At 42.8% G+C, this 22,535-nt stretch overlaps 1 protein-coding gene across 6 annotated transcripts in view; it reads right to left on the reverse strand.

Annotated features, from left to right (window-relative positions):
- The window catches only part of LOC116044446 (receptor tyrosine-protein kinase erbB-4), a 281,156-nt gene that overhangs the window by 13,229 nt on the left and 245,392 nt on the right, over positions 1-22,535 (reverse strand). For 5 of the 6 annotated variants that reach the window (XM_031291606.2, XM_031291607.2, XM_031291605.2 and 2 more), the window contains exons 23-27: positions 22,209-22,355; positions 17,584-17,681; positions 14,927-15,097; positions 13,037-13,322; positions 9,954-12,082 (exon numbers count right to left, since the gene is read on the reverse strand). In XM_031291606.2, the coding sequence (XP_031147466.1) occupies positions 11,247-12,082; positions 13,037-13,322; positions 14,927-15,097; positions 17,584-17,681; positions 22,209-22,355 (1,538 nt within the window). In that variant the 3' untranslated portion in view covers positions 9,954-11,246. Of the gene's footprint in view, positions 1-1,160; positions 1,373-9,953; positions 12,083-13,036; positions 13,323-14,926; positions 15,098-17,583; positions 17,682-22,208; positions 22,356-22,535 lie in introns of those variants that run through there. The other variant, XR_004103671.2, reaches the window with a different exon arrangement.

Genomic DNA, 22,535 nt, shown 5'->3' on the forward strand with positions numbered 1-22,535 from the left:
TTTACAGCCCGACTGTACAAAAGGCCGTCTATCAGCAGTGATTAGAGTGCATGTCGAAGAATAGCGCAGACACGCACTTCACACCAAGAAAAAAGAGACTGCGCCGCACGCACACAGCTCTTTTGTCTTTCGTCAAGAATGAGTCATTTATACATATTTTAACATCATTTAGTCATGACTAACGTAGGCTATAGACCAATTGGAAGTTGGAACAAAGAAATAAAATAAGTCCTCCTGAGGCCAGCCTCTGTTTCACCTCCTCAGCATCCATTTTCGCGCTGATCGAAACGCTGATCGAAACGCTGATCGAAACGCTTCACCTGACCGCTCATTTACCACGCAACCCGGAGCGCAAGCCCGTGAAAAATGATAGAAATTAAGACCGAACCCAACCATCGGGTCCCGTCAGATTCGGGCAAAGGTCTTCAGCTTTAGGGTGGACTAGCCAGACCCTCCTCCGCAGTGCTGTGGAGGAATGTCTGGTAATGAGTCTGTGTTACCTTATTTGACAGAAATCTATGCATTTTCCTGTTATTTCTGACAATTTGATTTAAAAACAATGTATATAATGCTGGAGTAAAAAAATTCCTCTATGCAGGAAAAAAAACCTAAATTTGTAAAATGAGTGTGCACATATACTGTATGTATCTGACTATTGTAGCTGTGCAATAGTTTGAAGATTGTATCACAACCATAAGTTACCACACAGTAACAAGACCAGAGTACATATTCGTGCATTCGTGTCATAGTTAGCCTCATGGATCTTCTGAGTAAACAGCTTGTGGCATGACTCAGCATAAGACTACTGCCAAACCCCAGCTTATGTAATATTGCACAGAAGTTTAAACACACATTATGTTTAACACTGGATCACATTTATGTGTTGGGCAAGTTTTTTTATGACCGTTTTATGAACTTGAGCATCTAGCAATATTGTTACGAGTTATTTAGTCATTAGCTTCAGTTATACCATCCACTCTCTCCATCTCCCTCTCAGAGGTGATATTGTGCAGCTCTCTGCCCTCAACAGGCTGCCTCGGGCTATTGTGCCCAACCTTTACCTCCATTCGGACTTTTCTCTCTCTCTCTCTCTTACTTCACTGCCTCCTCAGCCGCCTTCTCTGCCCTGATTACTATGCCGTGTGGAAAAGTTGCCTCACGGGAAGTTGTCTTCTCGTCTCATTTTCCTCCTCCACCTCTTCTGCATGGTAATCCTCAGCTACAGACTGGGCTGAGTGTCTTCATTGGCTGGCTGCAGATAGGTCTCTTTGGGTCGGTCTTTCCCCCAGACTTTTGTATGAGCCTCAGGCATGGACATAGGGCATACCACAAGTTTGGACTTAAGTCGGTGGAAAGACGCTGATCCAGGCATCTGCAACAGTGTTGAAGAAAAGTGTACTCTAATTACAAATGGGCATCTTTCATTCACGTTTAACAGGTTTAGAATGAATGAGTTTAATATTTAAATTCTTAAGTTGCAATTGAGTCAATGTGAAGCTTTTAGAAGATGCACATAACTTACAGTGTAGATAACTATGCTGCACACAGTGTTCCATTTGTAAAGGTGCAATACACATTTTTTTTCCTGACTGATGACCATGCACTGTATCTGCATGGCTTTGATATGATTGTTGATAAATATAATGACTCAGTGATTTACTTGAATTCTTATCTAAAGCCATAAAAAAGTCATTTGAAATATTTATCAACTGTTAAATGACACACTGTGTATACATTTCTATTAAAGGAACACGCCGACTTATTGGGAATTTAGCTTATTTACCGTATCCCCCAGAGTTAGATGAGTCCATACATGCCCTTCTCATCTCTGTGCGTGTCGTAACTCTGTCTGACGCACCCACTGCTAGCCTAGCTTAGCACAGATCCTGGAGGTATCCGGCTCCATCTAGCCTACTGCTACCAATAAGTGACAAAATAACGCCAACATTTTCCTATTTAAATGTTGTGATTTGTAGTCACAGCGTGTACAAATAACAAGGTCACATGAGACACAGCCATCTTCTAACCATATATAAACTGGGAACTATATTCTCAGAAAGGCGAAGCACTGCTACTTCTGCTACTTGGGCGGAGTGAGTTGCTTACAGCACCTGAGAAGCGCCGTGGTGAGGAGCAGAGAGTAACAGTGCTTTACCTTTCCTTTAATAACCAGCTGAAATGACAGGACTACATCCAGATTTATTTTGACTTCATTGAGAGAAATCATGTTTGATATAATGATCATGGCTCTGACCGGTCTGGAGTTAAATGGAAGAGGAAGAGATTCAAATCCAAAACCCTGAGCTGTCAATATTTTACTGGAAATAAGTCATCATAGCTAAACCGTGGTTATAGTCTGATTTTTTTTTCTTCATGATTATATTTCGATTTTACATGGAATTCCTGCTTCTTGGTTGAACTCAGGAAACGTAACTCACAAAATTGCGTGTTATCGGGCAAATATAGCCTCGTGGTGGGAGCTAAATTTGATTTATGCTTCATATCTTTAACGACATTATGGAAGCAACATAACTGACACATTCCAAATTTAACTGCACATTACGTGACACCAGGGTTATTAGAATGTAAAAACACCATCTGAAGTTAAAAACAGCAATATAATATGTCAAATGAGCAATGACGATGATGAAGAGAAGTACAATAAAGCAGCAAATTAATTAAAAATTCTATCACAGTGGTTCTCAAAGTGGGGTCTGGGGACCCCCAGGGGTCCTTGAAGGGGTTCCCAACAAAAAGGGGAATCATTTATTTTCACTATAATTTCATCCATAAGTAACACAATGACAGATTACGTGACTATTTTGCTCATGGTTTTCATTCACGTTCTGTAATAAAACATCTAGGTAGGGGACCCTGGGACAAAGTCTTATCAGATGGGGGTCCGTGGTCTAATTTATGTCAGTTTAGGGGTCCTTGATGTGAAAAAGTTTGAGAACCACTGTTCTAACAGACATTTTAACCATTGCTGTTAAAGCTTAAATCCTACAAGTTTTAGGTGTTTAGAAAGAGGATTTTTATGCAATTGACAGTTGATATGATGCCAAAATACAACTAATTCCCCCGGACCAGCAATTGTCCAATCGTAGCTTAGCGACCGTAACTAGGCACAGCAGGTCTGTCAATGTTTAAGCGTTGTACATGAAGCAATACTCCGTATATAAAGCATTTGAATAGGAAGATCACTAGTTTAAACGCGTGCATGCATAAAACTGTGAGTTTTGTTCAAATGTATTATTTAAATTAATTTGTATTCTTGTGTGGACAAATATATAAACTCACTGATATAGCAATGGAAAAGGAGTAATTCTTCACGTTAAGGTAGTTTCTCTTCGTCGTGAAATAAGTACACCCTTGAAGACATTCAGGGCCCTATCTTGCACCCGGCGCAGCGCAAAGCCCGACGCCAGTGTCTTTGCTAGTTTAAGACCGACGCAGTTGTCAGTTTCCCGTCCAGCGCCCACGTCGTTAAAATAGCAAATGCACCTGCGCCCATCTGTGCGCCCATGGGCGTGCTGGTCTTACAGGGAGGTGTGTTCAGGTGCATTCTTGCCGTATTGCTATCTTGAGGCAGCGGGAAGTGATCGCGCCATTGACCAACAAAAACACGGTCTAAAGTCAATAGTGCAGCATTTCATTGTTATTATAACAGCGCATTAGTAAAATGTACCTAGGCGTGCACACTATGCGTGTACACACACACACACACACACATGCAAAAGATGAAAAATAAAAATATAGAGTATAGAGTCTAGGCTATAATATAAAAGAATCTCAAGCTTGTGGAGCCATTTCAAACTTCTTTGGTGCAAGGGTATGTGGATAAAACCGCCAAGGTGACACACTGCAATTAAACAGCAGCGGTCTGTCGGCGATGAGCTGTCATCACCGAGCTTTGTCGCAGGTGTACAGGGCAGCTGTAAGTTTAATTGCTACAGGCCTCCGGGATGGAGCTGAACCCCATCTCCTGGCGGCGACAGCAGGCCTTCACTGGAAGATCAGCTACAAAGGAGACTTGTAACACAATGACAAATGGTTATACAGCAGTTGCCAAATTAACAGTGACCTCCCCCCTTTTGCTGTCTGGTGTGGGTGATAATGTACAAAGTCCTGTCGGGAAGTGTGGTTAATGTTCAAGATAATCTGTCTATTATGCGAGTTCAACATTAGGAAGGGAGTGAGTGAGTATCAATTAAATGTTCCTTTACATAGAAAATGTGAATCGTTTTTTTTTTTTTTTTTTTTGGACAGCGATTCAAGCGGGCGGACCTAATATAGATTTTGAATAAGTAGCTGTAAATGCATATAACTGGAAATAGTTCAAATAGTGTGACTGCAGCAGAAGCTCCCTCTCTAAATTACTATGGTGGAACTCAATGTGCTTACTAATTGAGTCTCAGTGCTCCGAGGAAACTAATAGACAGAGGAGAGAGGGGAAAAAGGAGGGGGAAAAAGAAGGGGGGGATTTCTGTTCATAAACAGTGTTTACTTAAAGCACCCCATCGCCTTATTAGTATTAATAGCAGTGACTTCAGAAAGCTCATATTCTGCCATTGGACAGTTTTGTATTATTTATGATGGAAATGAAAGCCTGGGAATGCAGCAGCAATGGAGGAGCGCTGCATAGCAAACGATGTTGCCTACGCCAGTTTACATAACCAACACTTGGGTAAACAGCGGACTAAGCGCGGCACGGGGCGAGAGGAAAAATGAGAGCAAAATGTTATATCCACACTTTATTAGCCTATTTTAGGGCGAACTTTTGGAGGAGGCTAGGAGAACAGTGCGGAGCTTTTGATGCAGCTGGTCTTCATCTGCAAGTCCGTTTGAGCATGAAAGTGTGCTGCGGTGCAGAACCTCGCCTCCAGTGCAACTTCTGTAATGTTGATCTAAAGAAGTCAGGTCAAAATAAGCATGCTGGAACTCGAGAGCTTCTCGCCTTAATTAAAGACACCATCTGTTAAATTGTATTATTAAAGCTGTTAGAGTGAGCATTAGAGCAACCAAACGGGGCTTTCATTTTCTGCTCTATTTACAGGCAGCGGGATGGCATGTCAAGCAATGGGATCTAGGTTTAGGGCTCCAGAGCTCCCCTGCTGAGGTGTCTTTGAGCAAGACACGGAATCCCTGCCGAGGTTACGGTCCTTGATGTAGCTGATTTTCCAAAAATGCTACTTTAAAGCAAATCTGGACACATTCTAAAAGTGCTTTTCCGAACATCAGGTATAATCCTTATCCAAAACAGCCGCACTTTGAGAATAATTGACTCCACAAGATTTTTGTTTACTCTTGCCAGCAAGTGTGTTCACGAACATCCACAACTTTCCTCTTGCATGTGTTTGCATCCACTCCAACTTAGCCTTTAAACCCCCACCCTTAGATGTTTTTTGTTTTTTTTAACTTCAAGACACACAACAAAATCACCACCACATCACTACAACATATACTGAATCAATCTTTATTTATATTAAATTAAAAATATACTTTTGACAGATTCATGTAACAAACATGAGGAACGGTATTTCTATGATATAAAGCTTTGGGTATGGTTTCAAACAACTCAGAGAGACGGCAGTGACCGTCTCGGATAAAGGGACGGGGGAAGTATGGAAAGCTAACGTGGGCAAAGAGGAGTTACTGAGAATGCCTTCTCTCTACTATGTCTCCTCTGAAAGCATGCTAAACAAATCAGAAATGATAACAGAGAAATACTGTGAAGGCTGTGCTCTGCCTTTCAGGAAAGGAGGAGGAGGTGGTCAGACGTGGCTCAGTAATATTTCCAGTAGAAAGTAAGCAGAAGAAGGTAACACAGTTTATCTAGGTTAGGTGGCAGCACTGGTTTTAGTTGTATGATCATTAGAAAGAGGAAGAGATGAAGAGCAAAAGAAAGGTATTGTTCGCTTGTTCTGGGGTGTTCTGATTAATTTAATAAATAAAACGTGGCAGGCATTGTGGAAGCGAAACAGAGATACCAGGTGGATTGAACACCCTTCCACCCATAACCCACCATAACCACTTTTACAGTGTTCACCTAAACCGACAACACATTCTCACTCCCATCTCGTAAAATACGGACGCTTCGTCAGGTGCGTTTGTTGTTGTTATTGACGCTAAAAGTCTCCTTCAGCGTCATATAACGCGACTTTAACGAAACGCGCTTGGTCGGGACTATTGGCGTCCCTTTTGACGCAGTTAGGTTAAGGAAAAGCTTGTGGGTGGGCTTACGTTTCTGTGACTCGCGGGAAGAGCGGGATGGTTGGGTTTAGGAAAAGGTCGTGAGTGGGCTTACGTTTCCGTGACTCGTGGGAATAACGGGCCGGTTAAAGACGCAGGCGGGACACGATCCCCGGTCTCCTGGGTGAAAGTCCTGTGTTTGACCCATCCGCCACCCCGAACAACCTCCCTACGCGGAATTTCCCCCTTACATACTACTCGCTAAAACCCTGTGTAGATGCTGCTCTCCCCGGTACGTTCTACAAACACGCTGAAGGGCGCTTTTTTCATTGCTTCAGACGCTGACAGCCACCGTCCAAACGTCCGTATTTTACGAGTTGGGAGTGAGAACGGGTTGATGTGGCAGGCATTGTGGAAGCGAAACAGAGATACCAGGTGGACTCAACACCCTTCCACCCATAACCCACCATTACCACTTTAACAGTGTTCACCTAAACTCAAACATTACGTGAGGACAGCCATAAAGCTCTGGGAAAAAAAAAGGGGCTTCACAAGAGTTTCACATGAGAAAGGGTCAACAAGCACTTTTAAAATCAGATTCCCATTAGTCAAAAAGGTACACTTACATAAAGCAAATATGTACGGCTCTTTTTGTACAAGTTGTTATAAGCAGGAGAAAACAGCAGTAGGAGAGAAGACCATATAAATTCAAAGCATTGCCTCCTTATTTACAAATTCACCCCCGTTGGCCATTTCAGTGCTTTATATAAAAATACTATTCACATTTGTTGTTGAAGTGTGTTAGATACGTTTTGGAGGAAACCCCCAAAGATTCTGTACATTTATACTGATCTTAATTCAAACACAGAAAATGAATGCGATGATTTGTGCAATTAAGATGCGAACAACTAGCAAGAATGACAAACACGTTCAATAATGTGCAGTAAACAACACAATAGTGGAAAAAAAGTCTTTTCCTTGAAAAAAAAAACATCCTTGATAATATGGGAAATGACTCAATAATAAAAGACTATATATAGAGTACTGTACACCAAAAAAAAAAAAAAATCCCATGAAAGATTTCAGAAATAAGGATTCCCCAGTTTGTGCTACTGAATTCAGTAAAAAGAAACGAAAATCGGGGTTCTTTTCTCCCGCGCTGAAATCAAAATATAATACTGTCAATCAATGAAGAGATACAAAAGGTGGAGGGCAGTAAAACACTCACTTTGGGTACCATGCAAGGTGACATTGTACTATACATTAAAGTCTAACGCAGCCTGTATGGTTGGTATGAAATAGTAAAGGATGCACTTCAGTACAACACGGCTACATGCCTCTGCACCTTGGCTCGGAGGAAACGGTAAAAAGTAGAAATAAAAAAAGTGATCAGTCTTAAACACCACTCGCCATGGTGTGTTCTTGAACTGCCATGAGCCACAAGAGTGTTTAGGGCTGAGACAAATAGCAGCAGGTAACACAGTCCAATGCCAAGGTGAAATATGTCTGAAATGAGATATTAGTCAGTAGAGGGGAAAAATGATTGCTTCCACAAATAGAAAACAGATTGTGTAAAAACAGTAACCAAGGCCTTTGACAAGATTTGACAAACTACCGGTATTTTTTTCTTCCTCTTCCTGGAAACGTCATACTTTCGAGAACATGTGAGGCCAATCGTCTCATCAGTGTTAATCTATTCTTGATTCAAACCCATATTTTGCCTGGGTCTTCAAGATAATTTAGGCCAAACAAGAGACACCAAGGCGTGTCTTTTTTTTTTTTTTTTTTTACCACCATCGTGCTTTCTTTTTCCTTTTTTTCTTCTTGAAACACAGATTTGGCAGACGCCTCCATCGCTCAGTATAAACAAGCTCAAAACGCGCTATAAATATTTCACATTGATTTTAAATGCTGTCTCTATTTCATTCAAATTAGAGCTCCAAAAAGGGACTACAAAATACCCCCATCAAATAATCACAATTTCATCAAAGCAGCATTATAAATGCTGTTTGAAGAAGACAAAAACAATAACCTGGAAACAAGGACATTCTAGAAGCTGGTCAGCACTACCGAAAGAGTGTGTGTTCTTTGTCAACTCCTGGACGCAGCACCTTCCTCAGACTTTTCCTAAAGCTTTTGCTTTCTGAAGTGATAAATGACCAGATAAACCAGTTGAATAGTCCAGTAACAAAAATCTCTTTCTACCCGCGAGTTTGAGCAAAGTGCTCCATGGGGAGGGCAAACATATACAGCTTACTAAGACGAACACTTTCACTCACAGAAGAAGCATTGAAATACATTAAATAAATATACTACATACGAGAAAACAGCTTAGACAGGGGCCTACCGTAGCAGAATGATAAATAGTAATTCCACTAGTAATGTAAAAAAAAAAAAAAAAAACAGATAACGGCTGGGAACACCTGCTAAAGGTTCACAAACTACACAATTTTGTTCATATTGACTGAGCTAAGATGGGATTCTTGGAAGAGGCTCTCTGAGATCAACCATCATTACAAAATGTTCCCCTTGATCTTTGAAGTTTGGCAAGTTTTTCTAGTATTTTCCCACCCACAGGTCTTCTGTATGGCATGGCGGAAGAAACAATGTCTGTAACACCAGCGCTTTTAGCAGCATTGACTGGAAGTTTGCCTGCAGAGGCATCAGTAGTGAGGGTGGGGACAATTCTCCTTGAGTGTAAAGGGGCAAGCAGTGTTCTACAGTATTAGTGATCTCAAGACTAAACTCTGTTGGGATACTTTTTGATGATGTCCTTTGCCACTCGAGACCAGAGTTTGCATCCTGAATGCGGTTCACTTTAGGCAACAGAAGAATCGGGGCACTTGTGTTTTCCTTAAAACGTATTTGCTGTTTCAAATGAGTTGAATATAAACATAATTTCTAGGAAACGAGGTTGGTAGGTGAGTAGTCTGTCGAGTTCTGACTTCTGGGCAATAGGGTCCTACAACAATATCAAACAATTGGATTTTCAACCACTGCCAATTGCCAAAGATCACATGGCGCTGTAGGTAGGATTGCGAAGATCCAGGACTTAGCCAAAAAATTTGAACATTGACCACTTCTCAGTGCCTCCCGCCTTTCTGCTAAAGCCCAAAACGTTCTCCTAAGCCCCTCCCCCCACAAGGGAGAATGAATGCGTGTGCATGAGCAGTGATTGACCCCCCCCCCCCGGCCCTGATTGGTGCATCTGAACAGGGAGCTGTGGATTTTTGCAAATCACACTACAGGCTGTAGGTGGTGCCAGAGGAGCCGGATTATTTCTTTTTTAAATTACCAGCTTCATGTAGTTCTACTTGAACATAGGGTCAGTTTCAGCAAATATGACAGAAAGTTAGTTTTATAAGTCTTATCTACTGCACCTTTAAGTCAGTCTAATTAAAACACAGATGTGGTTTTGATCTTTGTGATTTTTTGTCTAAATTAAACAACGTAATGGTTTAAAATTGTGTAGGTCACTTCGCCACCTCAGACCAAAAAAAAAAAAGAATCATTACCACAGGCTATTGATTTGTGCCATGGATGAATGGACTGATAAATGATGGAAATCTCCTAGAGATTTGGTGCTGTTGGGCCACTCAATGAGCTTTTGATTCAAGACATTAAAAAAAACGTTTTCTACTTAACAGCAGTCATATGGTGGAAACCTTTGTGGTCGGACCAGTGTTGAGTTGACTGTTGGTTAGCAGCGGTGCTGAAGCTGCTGACCGTGTCATCACCGACTTCTGCCACATCTCTTTTTGTTCCACAGATGTTGCCTGTGGGGCCGAAGTGATTCGCTAATACGCGCTTGGCTCCTTCACACAGACACACACACAAAAAGTAGTCTGGTTTTACTGTGCTCTGCTGGTACTGTCTGGTTCATTCCTTGAGGTCTTCATTAGGCAGCTTCTATGAACTCCCCCCCCCCCTCCTCTCTGTAGAATTGTTTCCTCTCTCCCTTACTCTGTCTTTATTATCACCATTTTGAGTTGAGCTGCTTTATGGATGGTCCTACTATTTAGCACATACAAAGATCTGTACTCTTATGGCAAGACACTCTTTACACGTATAAGGTAACTTCATGGTCTAAATGGGAAAACCAGTGTATAAAAATTCATCTTCTCAGCACTGAAACCAGTGTTTAGAAAATTGTTTACAGTGTATTTTTTTGTTTTTGATCAGTTTTTCCAAGACAGCAGTCAACCAAAAACAACTAAACAGCGGTCCATGGTCTAACTACAAATGTGAAAGGAGGGATCACTGTAGTTCTGGCAATCACAGTATCACAGTTACAGTAGAAAGACGAGATGAGTTTCACATATTTGATGGTAAACTTGAGAATGTTCATTATAATCCTACAGGCAAAAGAATGAATATGATTGATGAGCGTTCAGTGCTCCGTCTTTTACGTTACTGGAAGTCTTGACTAAACCCTTTCAGTCATTTATCCTCCATATTTTCCCTCACTCTATAAGGTCATTCACAAAACAAGTCATCTTGACATCTAACAGACTCTATTTGCTGTTTGGTTGCTTATTTCAGAAACCCTTAGAAACGTATTCAACGTTCATCCTCCGACCTTTATGTTGGAAAAATAATAAAACATATTGTTCCTTTCATGAATTGGACACCACAGTGGCTGGCAGTGAGTTCAGGTCCCATAAGCTGAATCCATCTTGTTTGACGCCATTGTGTTCTGCCTCGCCGGGTCAACACGATACGCGCCCTGCTATGTGACAGTCATATGTCTGTTGTATGCCAAAAACTACCGTAACCTTCACATTTTCAGTGACATAGAGTCTCTATCTACAGGACATAAATGGACTGGATTGGATATAGTAAAGGTGCGGGAGTTTGAGTTGGGTCTGCCTGGCTCAGTTCGGTCCACATCGCTCTGATGTCGCTACAGCTACAGCAGATGGCACGTTATTTGGAAAGAGTTGGGGCCTCTGGTTGTGGCCGCTCCCCTCTGTGTGGAACAGTGGAACCGGAGAGGATGTCTGGGTTGCTGGAGGCTAGAGTCTGATTGGGGAACTTTTGTCAAGTGAAACGATTTAGACCACAGTGTTTCGCTGCCGGTAGGGTGGAGGTGGCAAGACGGTGCCAGATTTCAGGGAAAACTCAGACATGTATTCAGGGTTTTCAGCTACCGCAGGCCGTATGTGTCCATTCTGCTTATAGAAGAGCTTGGCGTTGGTGGAACCGCCCTGGGCGCCGTCAGGGACCGCCTGGTTAGAGGATTTGGGAGGCAAGCTGTGCTGCCAGTATTCTGGATTGTCAAAGGTTACCTTCAGCTTTTTCCCGCTGACTTTACCTGACGTCTGTCCGTGCTTCAGCAGGCTAGTGCTGGCTGGGTGCGTGGTAGCATGGATCTGATATGCTGGCAGGCTGCCGTGCCCAATGGTGGCCGAAGTGGACAGGGCACCTGACTGGCACACCTGGGCTTGGGCAGAAGTTCCTGTTTGGCTCTGGCTGATGGAGCCGCCACCTGGATTGCCAGGTTGTCCTGCAGGTTTGATGGTGTGGTGGGCATGGAGGATGTGGGTCGGTGGGCCGTGGTGGCAAGGCATGCCAGATGGAGAGGGCTGGGCCGTGGGGAGGGGGTAGTGGGGCAGGCTGGCCTGGATAGTAAGCGGAAGGTGGGAGCCCGAAGAGGGGATAGAGGAAGAGGGCTGGGTGGGTAGGGGCAGACCATTTCTCCTCAGGGCTTCCAGGCCCAGCTCCGCGGGGCTGTGGAAGGTGTTGAGGTATAGGGGCTCGTTGATGTACTCATCCTCTCCTTTGGGCTGGCTGTTGGGTGTGCTGTGGTAGCCCGGGTTATCCAAGGCATGGATCTCACCGTTCTTACGTCGCGATACAAATGGGTTTTCCTCAACGGGATTGAGATATTCTGTAGCACAGATTAGAAAAGGGAGGGAGGGAAGATAACAAGAGATAAAAGAGTTTATGAGAGAACAAGACAGACAAACAAAAGATCCATAGAAATCAAATCAAGAGAGAAGTAAACAAAAGAAATTGAAGAGAGGAAGAGAAAGAGATAACTCGCTAATGAGGGGAGAAGATGGCGATGATAATGGTGATAATGGCAGCCACTCAGGACCAGACGGGCAAGATGCCAACAGTTCTTTGGCACTGCAAACTCCATCTGCCAGGGGTGAAAATGCCAGCAAATGACCCTCTTCACTGCTTCCAAGCGCTATAATAGTGGGGTGCGAAATCTATTGATTTTGCCCACTCTTACGCTCCTTGACATTGCATCAGATGCATTTTGCTGCAGGCTTTGTTATATTTTCAGCTGCTCAAAAATCAAAGACGGTAGTGCAAGAGCAGGGCTGATGCACAGAAATATTATCAAAGGCAAAACATGACATACACAGTTGACGGATACTGGGTAGGCATTTTAATCAATGGAATTAAATGAAATGGCAAAATGACAATGGCAGAATGTACTACAAAAGATTTACTCTGTGAATGAGCAAAGAGATGAACAGGCAACAGGTGAACTAGGCTTGAATTTGTAGTACATACAGGATGCACTTGTTTTACATTTAAATTGTGTTTCTGTTTGTGGAACACAGAAGATTGTGGTGTAGTTAATCTATGTGCAACTTTGATTTATATGAAATTAATTTAATGACGTAACGTTATTTCAAAGTTTAGTATTATCTACACTACGCTGTGGATTAAATTCAACTCGTAAAATGCAGTTGGGCATCATTACAACAATAATTTCTACCTGTATTTATTCTTAGCCTCTCCAAAACTCTTGATCGCTTGTTTGTTACAAGTGATCTGGAAAATTAACCGGACTTCACTGGGTTTTTTTTGGTGACAATTAGAGTACCTGAGGAGCTCTTGTCCTTCATGGGTGTCATGTATCCGTCCTCATCAGTGTCCCCTCTGGGCGCCCTCTCCCCCAAGAAGATGGTGGGGTCAGCGCTGTACCTCTGGCCCCCACTGTCCTCTCCCCCAGCCTGGTTCAGGCTCTTCTTATGCAGGCTCCCGTTACAGCGTTGGTCTTCCAGGGCCGGACCCGGTCCACCTGTGGCGTCCTGGTTCACGCAGGCTTGGGCACCTGCCACAGAGGCCTCTGCAGGGTTTGGACCACCATCTCGATAGCCAAACTGGTTCTGAGGCAAAGAGTGGGTTGTGGATAGAGACAATAAAACATGCTTTCTGATGTTTGATTTTCTTTGTTCTAAACCCCTTGAGAAAACTGTGATGCATGTTTTGTATGACACTGTGCAGCTATTTGGTGATAAAAGAGCTGGAACAACATTGTTTAACAAACAATAAACTAAGGCATAAACTAAATATGTCTATTGTTCAATTGAACCACAACAAATTCACACACAGTGTGAATGCCAAAAGTCATAAAGCTGGAATCAGTTTAAGCCAGTTGTATGCCACCTGCGGCAATGGACGTGGGACTTTTAACCCGTGTAGTAGCCAAAAAAGTTCTGACAGTGTAGTCATCAGCCTTAAGGGAATGTGAAGGGCAGCCAGGCAGAGCTAAGATTCAGTCACCTGAACCTCAAAAAAGAACAGAAAACCCCACAAGAAAATACAAAACATGACACGTGAAGCAAAGGGCTTCTTGTGGTGCTGCGTTGGCTTGCCGTAGGCTATTTAACCCAGGCCTGCTCCTCGAGACTCTTGCCAACTTCTAGAGCTACAGCAGCAATTACAGGAAGCAGGGCTACAAAACGCAACGGAGGAAAAAAAACAAAAGAAAATGTCCTGAGGTTATATCTGTTCAACTACTCCCATTGTCATCCCTCCATTGCAATCAACTTCCCCCTCCTCCAAACTTCTCTGTTCATCCCTTCTTCAAAGCCAGTCATTATCCGCTCCTCTTTTCAAGTACGAGCGTGAGAGCAAATCAGCCCAGATTAGATAACCGTCTGTATTGGACAGCGTCTGCGGCGGCACAACCTGAATAACTAACTTCCCGTGGCAAAGTCAGCCAGCCGACAAGTTACTTTCCCTGTGTGGGCATGTAGGGGCTTTTGACTGTATTATCAAAGGAGTTTCAGTTCGTGATAGTGGTGCTGACCTTGAACAGGCACAACACTGGATGGATTACCGTGAGTGTGTTTTTTTTTTTGGGGTACGCATGGGCTCGTTAGGGAACAAAAAAATAGGAAAACGGATAGGTCACGGGAGTACAGGTGGATAAGATGCAGAGCCGTGGGCCAGGGGCATGTAAAGAATGCTGCAGAGCAAACAGCCGAGCCTGCGCTCATTGTCTATTAGCAAACGGCTCTGGCATTTTAAGAAAGCGTCTGTTATTTGCTTATGGAGCTCTGAGTAATGAAACCTGGGGCCTGGGGAGCTAGCGCATAAAGTGCATAGGTTTAAGCCACACACGCTAGGATGGAAATGATGGAGGTGAGCCATTAGTAGAGGAAAATCATCAGCGTATTGGAAGTTCTTAACCACCTTGAGCACTTATAGAGGACAGTGAGTTGGGCAGTTTTTGGCCAGAAAGAAATGAAAATAGTATGTTTTGCGGCTAAAGTTAAATCAGTAGACTTGAAAGGGTTTTATAAGAAGATGTAATGTGTTATTATATTCAAATAATCAATTCAAGCTGTAGGTTTATGCTTTGACCGCTTAAAATGTCCCTTTTAAAGGATGGTGACACATTTTTCAAACTATTTTAGGACTACAGCTTAATTAGTGAAAAAGAAAATTCTGCATATATTTTTGTGTCCTGAAGCAGTGTCCTTACTCTGTTGGAGTCAACACGAGGCCTGGTTGTGTACGATGGAGGAGCCATGTTAAAACCCCGAGGCACCAGATACTCGTCAGCATCCATGAAGTCGTCCAGGTCCTCCTCGTCCAGAAGGCTCTGGAAGAACTTGCTGTCATTGGGGCTGGGAAGCTTCATGCGGTCATCTCCCTAAACAGTACACAAGTGACACAACTTAGTGTGATTCATTTCTTTTAACGGATGGTATACCGCAATTTAGTCTATTCAATTACAAGAGTTATCTCAAGACACTTTACAGATAGAGTAGGTCTAGACCAAACTCTATAATTTACAAAGATCCAACAATTCCAGTAATCCCCCCAAGAGCAAGCATTTAGTGGCGAGGAAAAACTTCATTTTAGGCAGAAACCTCGGACAGACCCAGGCTCTTGGTAGGCGGTGTCTGACGGTGCCGGTTGGGGGTGTGATGAACAATGGCAATAACAGTCTCAATAAAGATAATGGAACTATGACTAGAAATAGTAGTTGTAGTAGTTCATGGCGTAGCAGGGCACTGCAAGGCGTTACAGGGTGTAGCAGGACATAGCAGGGCACTGCAGTCTATGACCATTATGTTCCATTGATTGCTCTGGTGCCGCTGGAGATTGCGCGGGATGTCGCTCTTTTCGCCTGGATCTCCATTACCTTCTGCTTTCTGTGTATTGTTATTCTAAACTCCGGTGGATTTCTGAGGACTATGGTTAACTGCTCCTCAGATCTCTGCAGGGTAAATCCAGACAGCTAGCTAGACTATCTGTCCAATCAGATTTTTTTGCTGCATGACTAAAACTACTTTTGAACACACACATGTTCCACCAAAACAAGTTCCTTCCCGAGGCTATCTAGCAGCGGCAACGTGGCTCTGTCCCATCCCAGAATGCTGTGTGGACTAGCCGGACCCTCCTCCGCAGCACTGTGGAGGAAGGTCTGGCAAAACGAGACTAACTGCAGTTATAATCAAAAATGACGCACAAAATATATCAGATGATTACATTTTCATATACTATACTGCCCTACAAAGCCAAACAACTAACTAACTAACACTGAAACTGAGAAAAATGCCTTTAAAGTTTTCACCGTGGCCAGCCAAACATGTTGTGGGTAGATTAGTGGTAATACATTCATATGATGCCTTGTTAGGAAGTATTTTTTGTAGATAAAAAACATGACCAATATGACCATAAAACACTATTGCAAAGGCAAAGTGCAGTATCTGCAATCTAAATGTATTTATTACCACATTTTGATTGGTTTTAATATAGTTTTTTGTTTTATTTATTAATGTTTGCAAGTTGTGAATGCTAGTAACCCTCAAAATTAAGATATATATATTTTATTGCAATGCTTCATTCTTTCATCAGTGTTTGGCTTTGGAATTTTTGTTTTAAAGTAATTAATTACAGATCAAGGATGTTTTGAAAAAGTAGTTAAAAATTAATGCAATTTACAGTTTTTTTTTTCAACTGCTTACACACACAAAATCTTAACATGTCACACAATTTCATCTGAAACCTTTCACTCAAACACCACAATACCAAATCCGCAAAACCATGCAATAATTCTCAGCCTTCAACTCAGTTTTCAATTTCATAAAACATTATTTGCAAAACACCACACAGAATTCATTACCTAACACACACATATGTAACAGTATTGAGGATATCAGTCAGAGGAGTCAGTCGGAATTTGACAGCTAATTAAAACGCTCTTCCTGCCCGCCCGGCTGCTAGTCCACTTTCCTGGGTGCAGCTAACTTTAGCTAACTGTAACTAACTTGACTGGAGCCACCTTTTGACTTTTAAACCATAACCGTTTTCACTAAAATTGGATTAGCTGCCTGATGCATGAACAGATCAAGAAATGAATGACGCAAGAAACATCAACATGATCATACGAGGATTATCATAACATTGTGGGAGTGGATATTGCCTTCAAGTGAACAGGTTGGCTAATGTCTTTAATTTGCTAGCGGCTAGCTAGCCATGGTAACAGTTCATTGATAAAGCGGTCATTTGCCAGGCTGTGTGTTCATATTTTGCTATCTTCCTTACACGTCTCTGGATTGGCATTTTAACGCGAGTTTAAACATAATTTTACCATGAAAATGAGCCATAGCATTTCTCAGTAGGCTACCTGGTAGGTTTGTTGGTTCTGTGTTATGGACCGTTATGATCGGGACAAAATTTTCGGTATAAAGGTCCCTACAGATAGGATCTTGCAACGGTGTTGCACTCTGAAACCATTATTTTCAACAGCTTGTGCAGCGCAAGAACGATCTGGCTACAAAGTCAGATTGCAATATCTGCAGTGTCAAAGCTGGGGAAACAAAGCCAGAACGCAGTAACTGCTAAATCCAAGCTAATACAAAGCCAGAACGCAGTAACTGATGTTCAGTACCGCAGTTACTGCGGTTTGCCTTTGTATTAGCTTGGATTTTATAGTTACTGCAATTTTGACACTCTCGTTTCTCTGAAACTGAACGCAATTAAACCAGGATACTTTGTCACAAGACAGAACAGATGTCACAAAGCCTATTTCAAGTCATAACTCAATTTTGACAAAATGTGTAGTTACTGCGTTTTGGCTTTGTAGGGCAGTATACTATACTATAACATTTAAACGCCTTCCAAACACACCTGGATGACCAGGTATCGCTGGGGGTCACGGGCCATTCTGCAGAACTCAGCAGCCAGCTCTTTGAACTTCGGCCTGCTGTCTGCGTCAATCATCCAGCCTGGGGGAAAGAAAGAGAAAGATGGAGCAGGGGGGAGGGGGGGGATTAAGGATGATTAAGGATTTGTATATGGGCATGCATGTTTATGTTATCCACAACACTGAAAAAGACAGTTAAGTAGAACTGCTACTTGCAGTTGGATTCAGCCGTGTCACTGCCATTCTTCTGTGTGCTGAATAAAATAATAACCCAATATATATTTACATTTCAAGCCCAAATAATATGTGACAAATAACTGGCATATTACAGTATGCAATTGGGATGGTTAGGAGACAATGAAAACATGTGCCGGTATTGCAGATGTAACGTATTTCTTAGATATGTGTACTGTATTTATCTTGTTAAGTTTGTTGTATGCAGATGAAAGTTCAGTAGAAAATACCAAAAAACCCCTGAACAAGCAAGTATGGTGTTCACTTTAACAAGGTTTTATACATTTGAAGGGCTAAGTGCCTTGCCCAAGGGCAACTCCGAGGTACTGTAGAGGAAAGAGTTTTTTCTATTTATAGCTCCAGACTACTTTTCTCTCCCTGAGGCCACAGCTGCAGAAGATTGACAACACAGAAGACTCCTGCAGGTGATGTAAAAGGCCAGGTTGTCTTTCAGCCCAGATTAGACAGAAATTCAAACGGAGGTGCTAATTTCAGTGTCAGCACTGCATATTCTATAACAATTATGTATGTCTAAAGTGGGGCCTGGGCACCTCTAGCCATCCTAGAGGGAGGTTCCACGGAACACCTTGAGAATATAATTGCTTCATTACACTTTATTTCACACTTAGTGGCTACCACAGTGACAAGCAGAGCTGAAGTTCTTTGCCCGAACCCGACGGGACCCGATGGGTTCGGTCTTAATTTCTATCATTTTACACGGGCTCGGGTTTGTGCTCCGGGTTGCACGGTAAATGAGCGGTCAGGTGATGTGTTTCGATTAGAGCGAAAATGGATGCTGAGGAGGTGAAACGGAGGCTGGCCTCTGGAGGACTTATTTTATTTCTTTGTTCCAACTTCCAAGTGGCCTATAGCCTACGTTAGTCATGAATAAATGATGTTAAAACATTTATAAATGACTCATTCTTGACAAAAAGCGAAAGAGCTGTGTGCGTGCGCAAATTTGAATAATGTTGGGCTGTAAACGGGTTCGGGCTTTTAAAAAGCTATCAATCAAAATGTATTTGTCGGGCTCAAGCCGAATTCTGTCGGGCTTTTTAAGGCCCGATTACAGCTCTAGCGACAAGAAATAATAGTTTATCCTCACTACATTTATGCAACTTTTCAAAGTTCAAGAGTTCAAAGAGTTTCAAAGAGTCTGTGGTCTAATGTACGTTTCCTTCTGTCGATCTGAAGCTCTGAAGCGCTCCTAAAAAATCATTTTGCCTGCCTTTCTTTGCTCAGTTCATCTTATATCCACTTCTAGTGCCCCACGCAGGCACATTAACCTAAATGAGGTGCAATCACTTCAGCAGCAATCAAACTCTATTTCATCTTTATTGTGGTGGTGCCGAGGCGGTGGGGCACGCACTGTGACAGCGCACCAAATCACAAACAACGGCTCTCAGTCAACATGTAATTAGAATTAATGCGGCCAATTGCTGAGCTTGCTTCTGGCTTTCGATGGGGCGGTGTGACCCTCCTGCTAGTTTGACTCAGTGTTTGACCTGCTTCGGCTATGTCTGATCGCCGCTGTGGCGCTCAGCTGACGTCTCTCGACTTTTGTGTGTGTGTGTGTGTGTGTGTGTGGGTGATGTGTTTTTCAGGGTGCTGTAACATTGCAGTGTGACTGAGGAGATTTTAAAACCTGTAGAGAAGATAAGGTGCTCAGCAATAGACTGGATAAAAGTGAAAATGCAACATATGATGTATATCAGATACCTGCCCTCAAGAATCGCCCCTCTGCGACCAATAACGTTTTTATTTATTTAACTGAATTAAAGATAAAATAAACCAGCTTGGTAAGTTATGGGAATCCCTTTCCCTTTCCCTAGCATTTATAATATAATTGTCCAGACATTTTACATAGCACATAAAATGTATTCTCCTCCTCCAGGGGGTAAGACAGAAATCAGTTGGCATTGTTATTAGGCTAAATGGCTGCAGGGCTTTCATGATTGCTTCTCTGCTGTCAAAAGCCATTGGCAGGAGTTTTACATTTGGAAAAAGAACAATTAGATAATGACATTTTGGTCGGGCTAACATTTCTTGTCATGGGAATATGTTTTGATATCGAGCTCCAAACTGGATCACATCGTTCTCTTTCAACACATTTGGCATTTGAAGCACTCACTGCTGTTGTCTTCATCCCTAGCGAATCAGTGCTGCTCCACTAGAATACGTTTGAATTCATAGAGCTACAAGCTGCAAATAATAAGAAGTATATTCATAGCGCAGATACATTATTTGTCAAACAAAAAAAAGGGTAGATAATTTTAAAAAAAGAACTGAGAACTGTGATGGCAGAGGAAAAAAAAGTCAGGGGGGAAAAGTTGATGTGAGGTCATTTTTATGAGATTTTTCAGCCACCACTAGAAGACAGGGAGAGACAGAAAAGGGTGGAGCGGGGTGGTGCAATGACCAGACTGGTGTATGGAAAAAAAAACTAGCCAAGCAGCCGATATCTGGCAGATCTCATAGCATGGATTGGCATGTATGTCTGGACTGTTTCCTGGAAATATGGGAGGGTGGATCCGTCCGCAGCCATGTACAGCAGAACCAGGGTTCTGAATCCAGCTAGGGGAAGGAGTGCAAGATGGGAGAATTTGGGGAGGATGAAGAAAAGGCGGGTTTTTGGACGGTTGTACGAGTTGGAGGGAGAGTTGGGGTACGTTGGCCTGTGAGGGAGGTGTGATAGTCCAGATGGAGGATGACACAAACACGGATGTGGGCAGAGTCCCTGGCTGAGGATACGCCTGCATGTTGCAGACCATAAACCAGCATCTCATCAGTTTCACAACAACATTGTCTTTCTCTGAATTGTTTTTTTTTTTTCATCTCTCCTCTTTACAAATCAACTTTTCTTCCAGCCTTGAATCGATGCCCCTGTGAGCTCAGATAACACCTTATCAGATGAATATTAAAAATATGAACCCCTTTTATTAAACTACAACTCATCTGTGACACTGAGTTGGAGCGGTGTATAAACATGATTTAAAAAATAAGATCATATGCTGCACAACACTCGCTGAGTTGGAATGCTGCTCTGCAACACTGTCTTTAAGCCGTTACAAATGTGTGATATGTTGCAAGACACAAGCTTTTTTTTAATTTCACTGATGATTCTTTTTAATTTACAAATTATGTGATGGTGCATACTAGTGATGCACAATTTGGTGTATATGTACCCTGAGCTAAAAGTGAACATTGGGCGCCCGGATAGCTCAGTTGGTAGAGCGGGCGCCCATATATAGAGGTTTACTCCTCGACGCAGCGGGCCCGGTATCGACTCCGACCTGCGGCCCTTTGCTGCATGTCATTCCCCCTCTCTCTCCCCTTTCATTTCTTCAGCTGTCCTGTCAATAAAGGCCAAAAAATGCCCAAAAAATAATCTTGAAAAAAAACATTCCACATCTGGTTATTAGAGTTTAGATTCTCTGCCCGAGCCCGAACTGGAACCGACCTGACCCACGGGCCGGGCCGATGTTTTACGCCGCTATGATCGGGCCGGGCCGGGCCGGGCCCTTGATCATGCATTTGTGTTTTTTTAATCAGTACTTTATTAGGCTTATTCGCTGGGCAGCAAGCTATGCCTCTCCAGCTTCTCCCGTAGCTCTGGGTGTAGGCTATGTCCTGCACTGACTTGAGTGTGAGGTAAACTGTGCTACATCGTGTCTCTCCCATCTGCAGCACTGTTGTTGGCCAGTGCGTCAGCATGCAGACCGTGGCGGAGGACAGTATTAATTAGGTGATGGAGACCAGAAAGTCTCCTATATGGTTCCAGGGCTTTGATTATGTTGCTGCCTTGATCTGTTACCCACATTATTCGGCTGAAGGAGCTAGGGTCGAGTTTTTTTTTTTTTTGTTACGTTTCTTCATTTGGATCCTATTTGCGATCCAATCCATTCTGAATAAACAAACAGCGCAGTTTACATGCTTCGTCCTTGTTGCATTACCGGTATTTATTAAGATAATTCTAAACAGATTTCTGTAGTTCAAACAACTCGGAATTGTAGTTGAGAACGTCAGTTGTAACGGCTCACGTGTTAAAAAATTGTCAGGTTTAAATCGGGCTCGGGCTCATAACTACAGTTAATGTGTCGGTCCGGGCCGGGCTCGGACACAATGTGCACGGGCTCGGGCTTGAGTTTTTGGGCCCGATCTAAGCTCTACTGGTCATTAAATCTATAAATCTTTCTCTCAGTTAAAGGAACAGTTTGAGGTTTTGGGAAATAGGTTTATTTGCCTTCTTGCCGAGAGTTCGATTAGAAGATGGATACTACTCTGTCATCCTATAAACCATATTTTGCATACACATCTTGTTTGTGAGTGTACTGTATGTATGCGTGATTGAGCTTTTGTAAGTAGGTTTCCTCACATTTGACCATGACCATGTAGACATCTATTGTGCAAATGGGTGGCTGGGGCAGACGCTCCCCTTTCTCCAGAATGTCTGGGATTTCTCGCGTGGGGATGCCGTCGTATGGTTTGCCTCCGAATGTCATCAGCTCCCAAATGGTCACCCCTGTAGGATAAAGGGTGGGCGGGGGGGGGGGGCGGGGAGGGCAGGGAGGGCAGGGAGAGATGTCAGGGTGAGACAAACAGCCAGGCAACAACAGAACAAGATAAGTAGAACGATAAAGGGGTCGAAAATGCAAATAAAGGATTTCAGGTCATTGACTTCTTTCCTTCCCACAAGTATGAG

This window comes from Sander lucioperca, chromosome 24 (assembly GCF_008315115.2).
Source record: "Sander lucioperca isolate FBNREF2018 chromosome 24, SLUC_FBN_1.2, whole genome shotgun sequence".
NCBI lineage: Eukaryota > Metazoa > Chordata > Actinopteri > Perciformes > Percidae > Sander > Sander lucioperca.